An 18,473-nucleotide genomic window follows, 5' to 3' on the forward strand; every position below is an offset into this window, starting at 1 on the left:
ATGCAGCGAGTTATTACAGGATAAATATTTATAAGCCCCTGTAAACATTTGCCATCGGTTCCCTCCTGGGACTAGGGGCAGACGGTCAAGAGTTTCAGCGGTGCTGACGGCATTAGCTCTTGTAGTCCTTTATATGTTAGCTAGTAAACCCGTTGTTGGTCATGTATGGTTATAGCATTTATTGGTGCTAATTTCACACAAACAGGAGACATTGGCCGGAATGGTTGGGTGCCTTGATCCTGGCCCTGCTGCCAGCCAGCTTTTGGTGAAGGTGTCTCCTGCAGCCCCAGGGGCCCTGGGCACCTGACTGAGGCATTGGATTGGGCCTCTGCAGCTGCAAAACCTCCCTGTGCCAATTCCCTTATCATGGGGTGAGCGAGCGTTCCTGGCTGCATCAGTGTTATTGGAGTCTTGGACCAATCTGCCGAGAAAACCAGAAAAGAAACGTGGCTAAACCAACATCCTCCTCAGACACTGACCTGGCAGGGGCTATCAGCTCTTGGTGCGCTGAGGGGGGTTCTAACCTAAAGCAAATATTCCCTGGGGGTGTCCAGGAGCAGTCCTGCTGCAGGGGTGGCATGGTGGGCACTCCGTGTAGGGACATGTTGGGTAGACTGCCTCTGCTGGTGCAGCCCATGTGCCCCCAGAGAGGGGGCATGGGCACCAAGGGACAGTGTGAGCCCTGGGACAGGGACTGTATGGACCCATGGCCAGCTTGTCTCATCTCCCTCGTCGCTGCTGCCTCTGCTGGGGCTGAGACAGGGCTAATGCAGTGGTGGGAAACTGGAGAAGAAATGCCAGGGCAGGCAAGGCCGTGACTCCTCCATGCCCTCAAGTGCAGGAGTAAAACAATGAGCCCTGGGCAATAGCGCTTGTTGCATGGGAGTATTTGGGGGCTCCACTTTGCTGCTCATGCAGGAAAGCCAGTCATTTGGCAAAAATCAGCTCAGTTAGCAGGCTTTGTTCATAAAGAGCCAGTGCCTGAATGGACTCAGGGCTAATATATTCTATTATCCCTTGCCTGCCTGTTTCCCCAGTGCAGCATGCAGGGAAAGGCGCATTCCAGCACCAGGTGGCCAGGGCAGAGTGTGCCCAGTGTGGGCAGGGAGGATGGGACAGGTGGGAGAGCACTGCCGCCAGCAGCACAGGGACATGTCACCTGCCACCTGCCCTGTCACCCACCGCAGGTGGACATGGAACAGAGTGGGATGCCGAGCTGCAGATGAGGGCAGAGTGCCTGGTCCTGCAGGCTGCTGGGATGAACAATGGAGCCAGGAATAGGCATGGTTAATTGGACTGGGCTTTTCACAGGGCAGGAGAGGTCTCGGGACAGCCAGAATGGTGTGTGGTGCAAAGCGTCTCATTATTCAATAAGAAAATGTTAGCCCCTGTGGGAAAGGCAGCAATAAATGGCTATGACATTAGAGCCAAGGCAGAGATTTAAGAAGCAGTGGGCTACATAATTATGAAGGGAAATGGCTGTGCAGGCTTCACTCAGAAAAGTTCCTGTGCAGTCTGGAAGAGGTCTGTTGGAAGAGAAGCTCTTCTTGGGCAGCTCCTTCTAAGAGATCTTATATTGTGTATTAAGCAATTGGCCTAGACCAGAGCTGGCATTTTCATTTGGTTGAAGTTTTTTCTTCCTTCTCCCTGGTTTCTTATACTTTTTAAATAAAAAATGGTTTGCCAGCAATTGTATTTGCTGGTCAATTGTGTTTCAGTTTACAATTTGCTCTTGGATTCCCATTCAGGCGCTGTTGTCATGAATGTGGATATCAGCCACAGAAGAGAGAAGGGAGCCAGCAAAGACCTTCTCTGGGCCAAGTTCAGGATCTGTCCAGCCCATTCATGTGGTCAGATCAGCAGCCAAGCGGCTCTTTCAGGCTTCCAGGCTGCAGAGCCTCTTCCATTTACCTCTCAATGAGGTGTAATTCCTGTTTTAAGTAGTACAAGTTGTTTGAGCCTTAGGCAGCAGGATGAAGGGTATCTTTGGAAGATCCCAGAGGAGAGAGCTCAGGAGAGGTCCCTGGGACAGGGACTTGTGGTCACACAGGGACAGAGCTGCTCAATGGCCAGATATGCACAGGGACAGGGCCAGCTTCTCCTGCCTGGCCTGGAGCACGGGGCACCGTGCTCTGCCCCGCGGGACCGCATCCCTGTGCTGGCCCCTGGGCGGCCCAGCGGCCTCCTCCCTCCAGTGCCCTGGCTTTGGACGGCAGCGAGGAGCAGCAGAGCAAGCACAGCAAGGGAAGGGTGGCAAGGGGCTGGTTCCCTGGAGGAACAGGGAATGCTCCTCCGGCACATCTGGAACGGAGCACACAGCTGCGATACCACTTTACAGAACACACTCCCCTTCTCTCTCCTCTTTTTTCTTGTGTTTGATTTGGTGCTGGTTGTTTTTCTTTTTCTTTCAATATCATAGTTTCTGTTGGAATTTGTCAACTGGGAAATGAGTTCTGCACGGTCCAGTCTAGGTTCACAGAAATATCTGCAACCCTGGAACAGCCGTTCAGGAACGCCGGCACCTCCCAGAGCCGCCCCGGCTTCAGAGAACGCGAACGGCTCCGGGGGATTCGGGCCGCCCACCGGGGATGCAGCCGAGCGGTGCTACGGGACGAGCTCCGGAGGGGCCTCTCGGTACCCCCGAGCTCCGCCGGCTGCACTGGGTCAGGCCGCGCTGAGGGGCCGCGCCGAGCTGAGGGGCCGTCGGGGCCGTGCTGAGGGGCCGGGCCGTGCTGTGCTGAGGGGCCGGGCCGGGCCGGGCTGAGGGGCCGTCGGGGCCGTGCTGAGGGGCCGGGCCGGGCCGGGCCGTGCTGAGGGGCCGGGCCGGGCCGGGCTGAGGGGCCGTCGGGGCCGTGCTGAGGGGCCGGGCCGGGCTGGGCCGTGCTGAGGGGCCGGGCCGTGCTGTGCTGAGGGGCCGGGCCGGGCCGGGCTGAGGGGCCGTCGGGGCCGTGCTGAGGGGCCGCGCCGGGCCGGGCCGTGCTGTGCTGAGGGGCCGTCGGGGCCGTGCTGAGGGGCCGGGCCGGGCCGGGCCGTGCTGAGGGGCCGGGCCGTGCTGTGCTGAGGGGCCGTCGGGGCCGTGCTGAGGGGCCGGGCCGGGCCGGGCCGTGCTGAGGGGCCGGGCCGTGCTGTGCTGAGGGGCCGTCGGGGCCGTGCTGAGGGGCCGGGCCGTGCTGTGCTGAGGGGCCGTCGGGGCCGTGCTGAGGGGCCGTCGGGGCCGTGCTGAGGGGCCGGGCCGGGCCGGGCCGTGCCGTGCTGTGCTGAGGGGCCGTCGGGGCCGGGCCGTGCTGAGGGGCCGTCGGGGCCGCGCCGGGCGGGGCGGGGCGGGACGGGATTGGCTCCTGCGGCCGCTGATTGACAGCGGCGGGCGAGCGCGCGGCGGGCGGCGCCGCGGTGATTGGCTGCCGAGGGCTCACAAACCCGCGGCGCGGCCGGAGCGCGGCCAGAGCGGGGCCGGAGCCGGGGCTGAGGGAGGGCGGCGGCCGGCGGCGCTCCGCGGGCAGCGAGCGAGGGCGGCGGGTAGGGGCAGCGCAGGGGCCGTCGGCGGGGCTGCGAGGAGGGTCCCCGGGAGCGGCCGCAGGCAGCGGGCGCCCGGCGGGGAGCGGCGTGCGGTGCTGTCGGGGCCACCGTCGGCGGGTCGCGGCGATGGGCAGCGTGAGGGGGCCCGGTGGGGCCGCCCTGCGGGCGCTGGTGTCGGTGGCCGCCGGGTTGATGGCGTGCGGCGTGGCCAGCGAGTACGACTATGTCAGCTACCAGTCAGACCTGGGCCCTTACCCCGGCGGGCGCTTCTACGCCAAACCCCACCAGTGCGTGGCGATCCCTGCCGACCTGCGGCTTTGCCACAGCGTGGGCTACGACAAGATGGTGCTGCCCAACCTGCTGGACCACGAGACCATGGCCGAGGTGAAGCACCAGGCGAGCAGCTGGGTGCCGCTGCTCAACAAGAATTGCCATGTGGGCACCCAGGTCTTCCTCTGCTCCCTCTTTGCCCCCGTGTGCCTGGACCGACCGGTCTACCCCTGCCGCTGGCTCTGCGAGGCCGTGCGTGACTCCTGTGAGCCTGTCATGCAGTTCTTTGGCTTCTTCTGGCCAGAGATGCTCAAGTGTGACCAGTTTCCCCAGGATGACGTCTGCATTGCTATGACAGCTCCCAATGCCACCGAGGTCTCCAGGCCCAAAGGTAAGGCATGGCTCGTGCTGCAGCCTTGCTCCTGGCACTCCTCTCTGAGCTGGCAGGGCAGGTGTTAGCCCAGGACTGAAGGGCTTCTCGTGGCAGGAGGAGGCTCACCTGAACCCTTCTTGGCAGCCACCCTCCTCTAGCCTCGGAGCATTCTCTGCACACTCTTGTCCCGAGGAAGGTGGGATGCCCTGTTAGCTCCTCATCCCTATCCTGGAGCCTTGGGGACAGGCTGTTTTGGGACATGGTGGGGTTGTGCCTGTTCTGATGCCTGCTCAGGCACTGGGGCTGGCCTCCAGCCCTGATGGACCAAGATGTGACTCTCTGTCCTCTAATACTGCACTGCCCTGGTTCTGCTCCCGAGCCAGACTCCTGCAGCTTGCTCTGGGCAGCAGGAGGATGTGTGGTCCACGGCAGAAAGTGCTGGCTGACAGGAGTCAATACCAACTGTAGTCCTGGCAGGATCCAGTGCAGTCCCAGGGCAAGAGGCTGGGCAGCTGGTGGCTGAGCATGCAGTGGAGATCCAGCCCTGCCCTCGGGTGGGCTGTGAGCTGGAGAGGGAGCAAGAAACCTGCCCAAAAACTAGAGAAACTGAACGTGGTTTGTGTTTGTTTCCATTGTGTGTGGCACGTTTCTCTGGTGCCAGACTGCCTTGTTCAAGTTGCAGTGAGTCTGGCTTGTTGCTGGAAACTTGAAAATAAATAAATTTCCTGGTGGCACTTCGGCGTCTGCTATTGGAGCGCTGCAAAAGGCTGGCAGGAGGAATGTTTGTAGAAGGAGATGGCAGAGGGCTTTTTCACCAGCCGAGCCTCATTGAAAGGAGTCGTCACTCCTAGTTCCACAGAGGCATAGTGCCGGTGCTCGGGGATGGACGAGGAGGGTGACTGAGTGGTTTCTGTGGCTTCTGCACTGTCAGAGCTCGTCTGCCCTTTGCAGTTATCTGTACAGACAAAGGCTGTATGTGGCAGAAGTAACCCAACCGGTGGGGAGTGTGCAATGTCATCTTGCCCATCTCGAGAGGACTCATACTTCAGGGAGTCCTTCTGGTCCGGGGCAGGAACAGGGTGCATCCTGCAGCAGAGGGGTGACACGCTGAGGTGTCTGTAGGAGCTGTGTGGGGACATGCAGAGGGCAGTGCAGAGCAGCGGCACAGTGACTGGGATGGCAGGCACGGGGGACACCCAACCTCAGTACCCAGAGGAGCCCGTGTCACATCTCGGCGATGATATCCAGAGGCAGGTGGAATGTGAAGCTTGTGCCAGTGCTAGGGAGGTCAGGGGTCTGAGCTCTGGCTGATCTCATTGCCAGGGACCCCACAGTGACAGCAACACAGCCATACTGCCAACCTTGCGACTGCTGGACAAACCTTATTGTTTTCCAGGAATGCTCTCAATTAATATGTCTTATGTGAACCTGGACCCTTGGTCAAGATCGCAGCCGTGTTCTGTGTTGCGGGTACAAAGGTTGCTTTTATTTCCCCAGGGAATTGCAGCCAAGCATGCTCCTGGGACAGCTGGGTTTGAGCTGCCTCTTCCAGGATCTGAAATAGAGTTTGAACTGTGTGCAGGTCATTCATTTTACATTAATGAGCCAAGACCTGGGAACGGTCTTCTGAATGAGCATCTGCCCGGTTTTCCGTTGAGTAGTTCAACGACTTTCTCTTCACCTTTCAGCCCTGTCTTTAAGGCAGCACTGGGGTGGGACACTACTGCTTTCTTGTGGTGCTTCAAACAGTTCGGAGTGAAAAAAGCGAACTCCAAGTTAATTGCAACTACTGCTGTGATGTGAACCAGCACCGCAGGATCTCTTGCATGCCACAGAGGATCTGTTAATGGCCCATAAGGCACCCATTGCTTCAGCTCTGGTACTTCCACCTCCTGCAGATGTGGAGTCATCCCAGGTGACCTACAGCTCAGTCCTTGTCTGTGTGCTAGCTGGATACTTTCATCTTGACTAGGTTCTGCTATGTGCACCCTGTCCATGGTTTGTCTGTGTTTTCTGTCAGCACCAGCTCCTGGAGCCCCTTTGCTCTTGGGCACAGGGGTGTTTCCTGTTGATTCAAAGAGGGTCAGGACCAAGCTGCGTCCCCCCTTTTCTCTTGGTACTAATAAGAACAAACCCTTTCAGTATTTTTCCCCATTAACACCTTGAAATTGGAATTTGTTTCTGCCTCTCAAAGAGCTGACCTGCTGAATTCCTTTCTCCTTAAGCACAGGCAGTAAAGCCTGCAGGCCCACAGGATGCATCAGGGGAGTTGCAGATTAATACAGCATTACACATTCCTTCTCCTGCCCCTGGAGTAAGCTGGCTCTACAGCCAGGCATTGGAAAATGGTCAGCAGGGAACGAGTGAGCTGGAGGCAGGCTGAGGTGGTGCTTGGAGGTGAGCCTTCAGCTGCAGCAGATGGGCCCCAGCCAACCTGCAGTGGGTGGACTGGAGATGTCTGCTGTAGTGTCTCAGGAGGGATGGGAGGGCTTGCAGTTTTGGGTTAGCTGAGACTCCCCAGAACAGCAGTTTTCCTGGGGCACAGAGCTGTGCAGGAGCTGGCTGGGCCCGCAGCATTTTTGTTCCTGACTGTGGCGTGATGTGATGACCCAGAGCAGAGGATGATTTTTCTTTCTGCTGACAGGGGACAGTGTCTCCTGCAGTCCTGTTGTGCTGTGAAAGGGCTGCAGGAGGCAGGACTATGGGATGGGTTGATTTAGACTAGATATAAGGAGGAAGTTTTTTGCAGTGAGGGTTGTAAAACACTGGCACAGATTACCTAGAATTGGGTGGATCCTTGGAAACATTCCTGGTCAGGTTTGGTGGGACTCTGAGCAACCTGATCAAGTTAAGGCAGGGGGATTGTGCATAAGTGAAGCTGCCTGTGGAAGAGGCTCCCATGTCTGACCCACAGGATGGCTGTTGGCTCTGGGCCCTGGCACAGCAAGGCAGGGGTCTCTGCCACCTTGGGTGTGTTACAGCCTATTCAGGAGCTGCTGGAGCATAGCTAGAAGAAAGCCTGTATTTGCATCAGGGAACAATGAGTCTTATTTTCCATTTTTTTTTTTTTTCTATTTTAATTGGTTGCCTGGAAAGCTCATAGAGTGGATGCAGTGGTGGCTTTCATGTTTGTCTGGGTGGTGTAGGCTTGGCCACCCTCCTCGTGTGCACTTTGGCTGCTGAGGCAGATTGAGGTGCTTGGCATGGCAGGTACCATCTGCTTGTTCCTGATGGTGGTCCCCAGCACAGTGATGAATTCCTGGCTCTGCAGCAGATGGAGGGCTGGGCCTGTGTCACCTTCCTGTGAGCACCCTCTCTCCCTTGTCATGAGCTCATTAAATGTGCAGCCTGGAAAGAAATATTCTGACTGCTGATTTTAAAAATAAAGTGTTAGGCATGTCATCATATCTCCAAAGGCTGACTTCTGCCTGTGTCACTCTGAGTGAGATGGTGATAGTGGCAATTCCATGTTAGGGTTCTGGAAGAACAGGGTACCCAGGTGATGGACAGCTTTCAAAGGTCCAGAGAGTGTGGGGCCGTGGAGGTGGATGTTGGTGCTGTGAAGGCTGACTTGTGCCTTGCACAAAGGAGCGAGTGCAAGGCCAGTTGCTCTGCATGTGTGATTAATAAAGTCATGGTGCATGTCCCCAGGAATTAGTATTTAGCACAGAAGAGATTTGAGGGTGGCAACAGGGAATGAACAAGCCACAGGAAACAAATGTCTGGTCTGAATCCCCGTGGGGCATCTGTGGCTGAGGAGACATGACATTATGGTCGTGGCTGTGCCTCCCTTGCCAGCTGTGCTGGCTCTGCCTTCCCTCTTTCTGGGACACCTCTCTGCTCTTTGGGTCCAGCAATGCTGTGGGTTTGCTGGCCTGGCTGAGGGCTGAAAGGCCATGAGTGCTCTGTTTACATGCAGGGGCTGGCAGATGTTTTGCTGCAGTGTTGTCCCTGAGAATAACTCCCTTGTGTGGGAAGAGCCCTCCGTCTTGCTGGACCAGGAACAAGCAGCATCTCCCAGCTCAATAAATTCATCTGCCAGTAGCTCAAGTCTATGTCTGTGCTGCTGGGTGGTCTGCTCCAGCTGCAGATGGGAACCTGAAAACAGATTCTTACTCTCTGGGTGAAGTGAGCTTTCCTCCCAGGACAGATCCCAGTGAAATCCCCATGGCTGCCGTTTCCCAAGAGGCAGATGCTGTTGGCCACTGCCAGTGACTGACAAGCAGAGATGGCTCTGCTCTGCTGGAGCCAAGAGTCTGCCCTGGGCTCAAAACAAAAGGGGGGATGACCACTCTTGGGGGTGGCAGCATCCACAAGAGCTTTGTTGGTCCATCCCCAACCAGTGCTGCTCTGGGCCAGGGCAGGAGGGAGGCTGGTGAGGGGCTTCCTGAGCACTGCCTGGGCAGTGAGATGGTCCCCAGTACTGAAGGGAGCACTGTACTGAACTGGGCTGTCCCAGTCCTCAACCCCCTTGCCTGGCACCAGGGTAGCACCTTGGCACTTGAGCCATCTCTGGCTCAGCCAAAACTCCTGCTGTGCTGGGGTTTGGGCATTGTGTGCCTGCCTTGGTATGCCACAGAGAGGGAATGTCAGCAGGCCATGCCCCTTGGCAAGTGGCTCCCCTCAGCTGAGTGCCTGGCCCTGAAAACTCCTGTGTTTGCCAGTGCTGTCCTTTTGCTTTTAGCAGCTGCCTGTGCCTGGCCTTGGGGCCACTGACAGCATTGGAGTGGGGCTGGCAGAAGGCTGCCTATGGCCAGTGCTGCCTGTAAGCTGGTGGATGGTTCTTTACACCCAGCAGGGTTTTGTCCCACATAAATTGGAGCTGCGACCCCATGGCAGGGTGCATGGGCATGGATCCCCCTTGAGGGTGACGGTCTGATAGCATGGGTACTACTTGTGCTGGCTTCTTGCCACCTCTCAACTGTCTTCACTTCTTTTCTCTTCTCAGGAACGACTGTGTGTCCCCCTTGTGACAACGAGATGAAGTCAGAGGCCATTGTGGAGCACCTGTGTGCCAGCGAGTTTGGTAAGAAGGAGCACTCTAGGCACAGAGAGGCTTCCCAGTTGGCAATGGGGCAGCATGACTCCTGTGTGGGCTAGATTGGGACTGCCACGTTTCCCTGCCCCTGGTGGTGCTGGAGTATCCTGTCCCCGAGGCCAGGCACGTGTGCCTCTAGATGTCAGTGTGGGTATGTGGAGGTGGGTGTTGTTAAAAAATGCAAAGCTACTTGAAAGCTTTGTCCTAGATGAGTGAGTGAGTCAGACAATCAGAGGTAAACTGAACTTCATTTAAAAAAAAAAAAAGATTATCAGAAGGAAATATATTACCTTTCTCAGATCAAACCCAGAATTAACTGATTTTGACATCCTTGCTGTATGTAACTCGGTGTATGTAACTTTCCCGGAAGATTATTAAAGGCATATTGAACAAGGTGTGCATTCCTGGGGGATTAGCACTTGAATGTGCCCTGTACTGGAGCGTGCTTATGCAAACCCAAACCTGCTCTGCATGCTGGTGTGTTACCCTTGCTGCTGGAAATGAATTCCCAACTCTCCTGCAGATTTGGTATGCCAGAAGTCCTAAGTTCAGTGCAAGCTTTTTCTAATTGGGAAAAGCATCAACAGAAACACCATGTAATAGTTTCCCAGGAATGTGCATACTTCTGGTTTGGCTGGGGAATGGAAGCAGACTTTCAGTGCGTGGCCTGGCTGGGGAGTGGGAGGTGCTGAGTGCTCGGAGTTGGGGTGCTCAGAGCTCTGTTCTGAGCAGGCCATAGGAGCTGAATCAGCTGATCCCTGCCTCAGGAGAGACTGGGACAGGGAGAGACTGGGCAGGGAGAAACAGCCTCTGGGATCAGCACACCTGGTTTGGATAGGAGCTCGCTGCCTGGGCTGGTGGTGATGCAGAGGTGCTGCCCCAGTCCAGGGGCTGGGGGACCAGAGGAGGAGTGAGGGACACTGGCCAGTGGCAGCAGTGGATCTGGTGCTGGTGGGTCACTGCAATACCTGTCCCCTTGCCAGAGGTGTGCACATAGTGAGCTGAGGTGATGTTCTGCTGGTAAGGAAGTGCTGGGAAGGGAAATACAAACTGAACTGCATGCTTGTCATCAACTTCTGCCACTAAATATCCTCCCATGCTCTGGGACAGTTATACAAGGGGAAGCAGAGGCCAAACCAGAAGAATTCCCTGCCTAGGCAGAGCGGCTTGAGACAGTGACTTGCCCACGGTGTCAGTTGTTATTGGGAAAGGCAGTGGTGACTGTTCAAAGGATGGAATGATTTCTTGGCAGATGTGGCCTGTTTGTAGCCAGCTGGGGAGCAGGAGCACGGGATAGAATGCAATGCAGGTCCTACCTGTGCCCTGTGAGGAAAGGCAGTGAGGGGGTGAGAAGGACATCTCAGTGGAGGAGGCATCAGCTTCAGGAAGTTTTCCCAAAGCACAGTGCATGGCCCTTGGATCTTTGTTTAGTCTTGGGGGGTTACTGTCATGGGGTGATTTCTCAAGGAAAGCTGTTTGTCTGGCACTATTATAAACTCCCAAACCTTCAGACTGAGGTTTCTCATGTACGTCCACCAAGGTAAACACTGGCAGCTGACAGGTTACAGATCCTCATCAAAGCCAGACATGTACAATAAATGTTTAAACTAACATGTGCTGCATGGGGCAGCTGTTGGTAGGTCTTGCACTGATTCCTGCTGTGTCCTTACTGCAGGTTTCTCTTACATCCCAGCAGCTTCTTACAGAAAAGAGGTGAGGAGCACTTTGCCCATCACAGATGCATGGCTGTGCCAGTGTAGGAAATGACTGTGTAGCAGCCCTGGTGTCAGTCTAGAGTACAGTGCAGGAGGAGAGCTGCAGTGAGCTGTGAAAGACAAGGCAGGAGGATCTTGGACAAGATGCTGAGGGTCAAATGGGTGCCAAGAGACTGCCAGCCTCGTGGTCCAGCAGAACTCTGGGTTTGCCTTTGAGCAAGGATGAATGTGGCTCTGCTTTGAGGCAGCTTGGCTGCTCCTCTGAGAGTAAGACAGCTTTGGGGTGGGTGTCACTGAGGGATGCCAGAAGCCTGGCCTGAGCACAGAGCAGCTCAGGGGTCTGGATCAGGTATGTGGGGTAACTGTGGTGTAGATTTTAGTCTAGTGCTGGTGTGCTGAGGCAGCAATGGATGCAAGAGGAAGCATGAGGTCGGCCTCCAGTGTCCCCACAGCCGCCTCCCCCAGCTGCCCTGGGCTGCAGCCAGCACTTGTTTCTTACTGCAGGAGTTCATTCCACACTCTGTTTCTCTTAGTGATTTTATTTATTGTTTCTGCCCTTTCTCTGGGGTCTGAGGGGATCCTGCTGAACGGGCTCTGTGGCACTGGGGACTGCAGAACAATCAATACATGCTGTTTATTTTTTCTCTGTGACTGACAGGTCCTTGCCTGCAGCCTTCTCCTGTTACAGCCCTAATGTGTCTTCTGGCAGGTTTCTTCCTTCTCAGTGATTTCTAAAGGAAGGAAAAACGAGGCTGTAGCAACAGTGGAGCTTTCCCTTCTCTCATGTTCCCTTTCCTGCACATGAGGTGCTGGAGTGGGGCCCCTGCCCGTGCAGGCAGGAGAACAGCAGAGACAGCATCCTAATCCCAGGCTGTCCTGTGCTGAAAAAGAGGGGTGGAACAGGAATGGTGTGTAGTTAAACAGAGCACAGGGGTCCTGCTCTCAGTTGGTGACTATCTTGGTACAGTGCAGTCCTTGGAGAAGGTTGTGCTGGAACGTTTGTGTCCCATGAAAGTAAATGGTAAGAAAGACTTGTGGGTGGCATGTTGATCCTGCATCCCTCTTGGGCCACTATAACATGCTGAGTGATGATGCTGAAGCAGCCTGTGGTCACAGTGCAGCTGCTGAACTGGAAAAGTGGCACATGGTCCTGCTGTGGATAACTCTCCTGGGATCAGCTCCTGCCTGGCAGCCACAGCTGAAGATTGTCTGTCTGGGCAAGCGTGTCCTGGGATCTCAGGGGTGATTCTGGCACTTCTCCCACTCGGTGCTGAGACAGATTTGGTGTGGCGTGGGGGGAGTGGAAAAGGCCAAGGTTCCCAGTGAGGAAGCTGTTTGCTTTGGCAGCTCAGCTGGGTCCTGGAGCCAACTCTCCAAGCATCCTGCTCGAGCCTTTTGCCTGCTGCGGCGGCATTCCCAGGGCTGGGGAGATGCCAGCCAAGCTGCTGCAGCACCGTGGCCCCCCTGCCAAATGCCATGTTCCAGGAAAGCCCAAAGCTGGAGGCTGCCTCCCACTCTGTGGTTGTGAGCTCTGGGAGTGGAATGCACACCGGAATAATTGGACCCTCTGGCCCCACTTTTCTGGTGTTTGTGGGATGTGCCAAAGCTGTGTGTCTGGCCTGCCACTATGGAACACAGCTTTCATACCTGGACATCTCACCCGGAATGTGGGCTGGAATTTAGGGAATGTGGCCCAATTAAGTGAACAAGGGGAATTTGGGGAGCCAGGTCACTGCAGAGGAATGAGGGCTGAGCAGAGATCATCATGCTTGTGTGACTGCTCAGCCTGCAGCACCAAAGGCAGATGAAGCTTGGTCCCTGAGCCAGGCTGTGTTTACCTGGGCAGCATTGCAAACCCGTGCTGGTTACAAGGACATTGCTGCTGGGAAAAACAGAGCCTGACACAAACTATTTGCACCCCTGATCAGCCTCCTCCTTCATCCCCCTTAGCATTATCCCGTCTTGGCTCTCTGTGCTGCTCTGCACAAGCAAGGTTTGGATGAGGTTTTGATTTACATCTGGATGTATGGTTCCCCATGGCAGCTTCCATGAACCTGCATCGCTGGCTCACAAACTGCTGTGTGCAGGGAAGGGAGCAGCTGCAAGCTCCCACAGCACAGGATTACCAGGCCTTCTTTGTCTTCCATGGTGTGTGATAGTTGGAGTATATCAGCACCTCCACTAGCTGGCAGATCTTTTTCTTCCTCTAGCAAAAGGGATCAAACTTAGTGGTGATCTCAGCAAAGCAGTTTGCAAACAAGCCATTTTGCAAAAGACTCTTATTGTGCTGTTGTAATGGTGGTTTAGCATCCCTCCTGCCCTGGCCACTTCTGTGTTTAGTGCAAGGGCTCCAGCCAGCATGAGTAAAGGAAGTGAGGCTGACACTGAGGGGCATTGCTGCTACTGCCGCCCAGTTGATGTCATGGAGCTTAGAGCTGCTTGAAAACTATATACTTCATTTTCCATATTTGTTGCAAACTGATCTGGTTCTGCATCTTTAGCTCCTTAAAGCTGGAGTCTCTTTAGCTCCTGAATTTGGAAAACAGATGGAATGAAAATTTCACTTAGGTTTCCTGTCCTAGATTGCTTTCTTATACAACAACGGTGTAACGTGACAGGACTCTTGGCAAACCCAGGGGATGTTCTTGGCACAGGGGCAGACAAACACCATTGCTTCTGTTGCCAGGGTAGTGGCTGGGAGCAGGAGGGTGACACTGTCTCTGCTGCCTACTCGGAATTGTCATCGTGCTGTCCTGCTGCCATCTGTGTCTGGAACGGTGAGCAGTGCTGCTGTCCAGGAAGCAACACGTGCTCATTGCTACATGTGCCAGCAAAGCAAGACTTCGAGGAATCCTGCTGTGGGGACCCATCTCCCTGCCAGAGCCAGGGGTTCTTGTGGACTGCCTGCAGCCAGCCTGAGACTCTAATGAGAAGGGACAGCAGCCAACAAATCACCTCTCTGAGCACTAGTTATCTGCAGCTCTGAAGTAAACTCCCAAATCATGAAAATATGTTAGCAATTTTTGGCCATATGTTCTTCTCCCCAAAAATGAGGCAGAGCCAAATGGCACAGAAATGATGTTTTAATGTACAACACATTAACATAGTTTTTCTCATGTATGCAAAATTCCTCCTCATGGTCATGGCAAAAAAAACCCTCTTTCTTTATTTGGGGGCGGCAAGTATTGCGATTGACTCTGGAAAATGCTGAACCCAAAGAGGGGAGAGTATTTTCCATGGAAGTTGTATCAGACCAACTTCCCTTCTCCTGGAGAAGATACAGGCACATGACTGCATGCTGGATTCTCCACAGCTCTGATGTAGAGACAACCAGTGCTTGGAAACTTGTTTCACAGGCACCTGAGGGCTGGTGTGACTGCAAACAAATGCTTGGGAAGCCAAATTGACCTTCTAAATGATCCTTTCAAGAGTCTCTCCATGCCTCTAGAGCAGGGAAGTCACCTAATTTACTCAGCTAACATTTGTGCTTGGCAGCTGGACAAGTCCCCTCTCAAGTGGAAAGTGCTGGATGCTTTGCTAAAGGAAGGGGAACAAAGATGTCAGTGCTTTGCCTTGGTGCTCTCCTGGACATGGGGCAGCTCCACCTCAGGTGCAAGGGTATGAATGTCATAGTGGGCCAAGTCATGGCCAGGGTGATGGCATGGAGCAGGAGCATTCAGGAGCAGAGTAGGGAGAAGGGGAAGACAGGAGTGGAGCAGGACACTGTGTCTGTAGTGGGACAGGGCATTGCCACTGTCCTGGGGCCACAGCGCTGCTGTCCCCTCAGCCTCACTTAACAGAGGCTTTGTGCTGGTTGTGAAGGTTGCTTAGGAGTTTTGGTTTTCCCCTCTCCCATCTTGTTTTGCAGCTCTTAAGATGACCATAAAGGAAGTGAAGAAGGAGAATGGGGACAAGATGATCATTCCACGGAAGAGGAAGGCACTGAAGCTGGGGCCCATCCGGAAGAAGAACCTGAAGAAGCTGGTGCTGTTCCTAAAAAACGGGGCAGACTGTCCCTGCCATCAGCTGGACAACCTCGGCCACTACTTTCTCATCATGGGCCGCCAAGTGAAGACCCAGTACCTGTTGACAGCCATCTACAAGTGGGACAAGAAGAACAAAGAGTTCAAGAAGTTCATGAAGAAGATGAAATCGCCCGACTGCCCGACGTTTCCATCCGTTTTCAAGTGATGCGGTGGGTGGCGGGAGAGCCGCTGTCTGGACCTGTGCAGTTGGGTGCGGCGGCTCGGCCTCGCTGCTCTGCTGCAGGGCTGCTGGAGCCAAGCCCTCCTGCTCCTCCACCCTGCTCCTCAGAGCTCCCTCACAGATCTCAGCCCTCCCACATCCCCGCTGCCGGCGCCGGCCTGATGGTCTGGGCGCGCGATGCAAAACAGGCGCTGTGGTCACACACCATTTTTGTCTGCATTGTCTAGAGACCTGTTCTTGTACAGATGTGTACAACCATTGAAATAGCAGCTGGCAGGTAAAGAGGGCAAGCAGAGGGGTGTGAGGTGATGTTAAGAGCTTGCATGCTTGCAGAAAGGACCCTTGTGACCGTGTCACTCCCGTCTTCATGGCTGCAGGATTGCCCTGAATTTCCTCTATGAACCAGAGCTGGCTGATTTGACACAGATCTCATCTTCATGATTAAAGTTAATAAATGAGTAGTGGGGAACCCGTTACAACCTCTGATAAGAATTCCTAATAGCTAATTGTCCTCACTGTAAAAATATCCCGTTATAGTCTTAATTTGCTTAGTTTAAGCCTTAACTCTGGTTCCTTGTGGTGCCTTGATGGGCTGGAGCCCTCCCTCACCAGCATCTCTAGTAACATCTCCTGGGTGCCTGCCTTGGCATCTGCTGTGCCAGCTGAGCCCCTTTTGCCCAGTGCTGTGCTGCACCCAGGTAGCCTTTGGGTCTCCCCACTGTGCCCGGTGTGTTGGTGCACTGGGCAGGGGGACCAGGGGCAGAGGGGGCTCTCTGCCTACACCCGTGCCTTTGGCCTCATTCAGGCCCCTGTCTGCAGCAGTGTCCAGCTGAGATCCCCTGCCCTCAGCCTGGTGTGGCAGTTCCCATGCACAGGTGGCCTGAGCTGCTGGTGCCCAGACCTGTCATTCCATTTTAAGCCCATGCAAAGGTTCAGTTGCTTGCCTGCCCTGGGCTTTGGCTGGGGGGAGCTCATGGCCAGCTCCTCCAGCTTCTGTCACTCCCTCACTTTACCAGTGATGTTTTTATAGTTCCTTTAGGCTGCTGGCAAAGTACCAGAGTGCAGAAGGCCGAGGACTTGTCCCTGCAGAACGCCGCAGGGAATGTATCATCTCTGTCTTTCCCTCTTGCTGTGGGACCCATCAGTCTGAGGTTTTGTCTGTTTGATATATGACAACTTGGCTCTCTATCATTATGTCTTTTTTGCCCTAATTGAAATGTCATGTTTGTATGATTTCAAATAGTTTATGAAAGATAAAGAATATCTTACCCAAATGATTACATTTATCATCCAAGCTGAAATTCATTATTCTGTTAACTGGACTAGTTCTCTTTTTCATGGACTCGTACCACTCTGTATTCATTATCCTTCCTCCTTCCATTTAGTATGCTCATCCATCACCAATACTAAGAGAATGAATATCTGACATCTGAGATAATCCAAACTGTTGTATCACAGTTAAGTGGAATAACAAATCCTCATTTTTGAGGTTTGAGCCAAACCCTCTCAAAACTGGTAAATTAATTATTCCTTAGCTTGGGAGTGGTGCTTATTCCCCATGGGGGGACAGAGCCACGGACTTGGTTGTAGAATTCCATTAACAAGCCAAATACTCTGAGGAATGATGTTTCACAGCTATCAGAGAAATGGGTTTAGGATGTGAACTTTGTAGAGTCCCCTTAGGTTGTCTTAGACCACCATTTGTAGTAGTGTTGTTTCTTTATTGCAAAATTAATCATTGTAGATAATGTGCTTTATTAGTGAAGTAAAGAAATAAATAAACCATGGGCTTTAACATCACAGATTGATGAGGTGAAATGATGAAGAGGGCTGACAAATCCAGCTGTATGGGGAATGGAGTCAGGACATGAGGAGCTGAGAGTCTGATTTATCTGTGAGTGCCCACAGTGCCCCTAAAAGCCCCACTGGGATGGGGCAGGGACCCTCTGTCTCTGCTGCCTCACCTTCCTGAGCACAGCACAGCAGAGGGTCAGCTGTGGCAGAGAGAATGCTGCTGCTTACTATAATAGCCAAATTAATCCATTAAATATGATCCTCCCAACCCCCCTTTTTATAAAGAGATGCTGTTTCCTAACTCTTTTGGGGCTGCTGCAGCAAGACTGGCTGTGGGTGTGCTGGGGGAGCCTGGTCTAGAGGCTGTCCATGGAAGTGGTGGAGTCATCATCCTTGGAATGCTTCACAAAATGACTAGATGTAGCATGTTGTTTTAGTTGCCGTGGTGGCGTTCAGCCAAGGGTTGGACTCAATGATCTTGGAGGTCTTTTCCAACCTTATTGATTCCATGATTCTGTGATTGCATGCTCACTGGCATGCAGCAGCTGGAGCAGGTTGCAAGGAGAGCAGGTGCCCTTCCTGGGAAGCTCCTGCTGCTTCAGCCAGCCCTGCCTGCTGCTCACTGGTGGCTTTAATTTAAAGTGATTTTTTTACCCACCTCTTGGGTGAGGAACTGCTGAGAACATGCTGCAGCCCCAGCTGGGTCCTGAGTGCAGGGGAAAGTTTCAGAGCTCGGGGTAAGCAACAAGTTCTTTCTGCAATGCCTTTGGCCTGAGACATTGGCTGCAGCAGTGTTGTCACCACGAGACCAGGTAAGGTCAGTGCTGTGGGGCTGCTGCTTGGGGTCTCCTTTTCCCAGCTCAGAGCTGGTGCCTGGGACAGTTTGAGGGCTGATTTGGGGCAGTTCAGGGCCTGGGCTGAATCTGGCTCTGCTTTTCTGTTCCCTGCATTTCACTGTTGGTTCACCTGTGGTCATTCAACAAAGAGAGCACCAGATCAGTTTGAAGAGATGCAGGAAGCCAGGCAATGTGCTGAACATTTACAGAATCAATTCCTTTACTGTCTTGTAACTGGCAACTGCTGGAGTATTTTTTGGTCATGTTAAAAGTGAGACTTGCAGTCAAACTGCTGCATGTGGGTGCCTTTGCTGTCTTTAGATTTCCTATACTGCTCTCCAACAACAACAAAAAAAAGAGTCTATTAAAACCTGAAATGGGCTAAGTGTAAACGATGGAGAAAGTACCCAAGATCCTGGATTGTGCTTGTGTGGAGTCATGTGGAGCAAACAGATGTTTACTGACATGAAAAAGCACAAAAGCTCCTTAAACCAGGCACCATGTGTTGGTGTAGTGTTCCCAGAACAGAGATGGGGTTTTGTGCAATTCACAGATCCACTTTACATTTTAAAATGTCAGATGCTGATTGTTATAATGAGTTCCGGTTTAAGTTACAAGCATGTGTATAAATGCTCAGTCTAAGACATACTTTGTGCTGGGAGACACCCTCAGTTTTACCCTGCTGAGGGCTGTGGGGTGTCTGTGGGGCAGGGAGGTGCCATCTC

General features: G+C 53.9%; 1 protein-coding gene across 1 annotated transcript; it reads left to right on the top strand.

Annotated features, from left to right (window-relative positions):
* The first annotated feature begins 3,520 nt into the window (after window positions 1–3,520).
* SFRP1 (secreted frizzled related protein 1) lies at window positions 3,521–16,918 on the top strand. Its single transcript, XM_066337365.1, has 3 exons — window positions 3,521–4,177; window positions 9,108–9,185; window positions 14,781–16,918. The coding sequence occupies exons 1-3, from the start codon at window positions 3,643–3,645 to the stop codon at window positions 15,101–15,103; spliced, it is 936 nt and encodes a 311-aa protein (XP_066193462.1). The 5' UTR covers window positions 3,521–3,642; the 3' UTR covers window positions 15,104–16,918.
* Window positions 16,919–18,473: the final 1,555 nt, after the last annotated feature.

This window comes from Sylvia atricapilla, chromosome 28, assembly GCF_009819655.1.
Source record: "Sylvia atricapilla isolate bSylAtr1 chromosome 28, bSylAtr1.pri, whole genome shotgun sequence".
NCBI classification, from domain to species: domain Eukaryota; kingdom Metazoa; phylum Chordata; class Aves; order Passeriformes; family Sylviidae; genus Sylvia; species Sylvia atricapilla.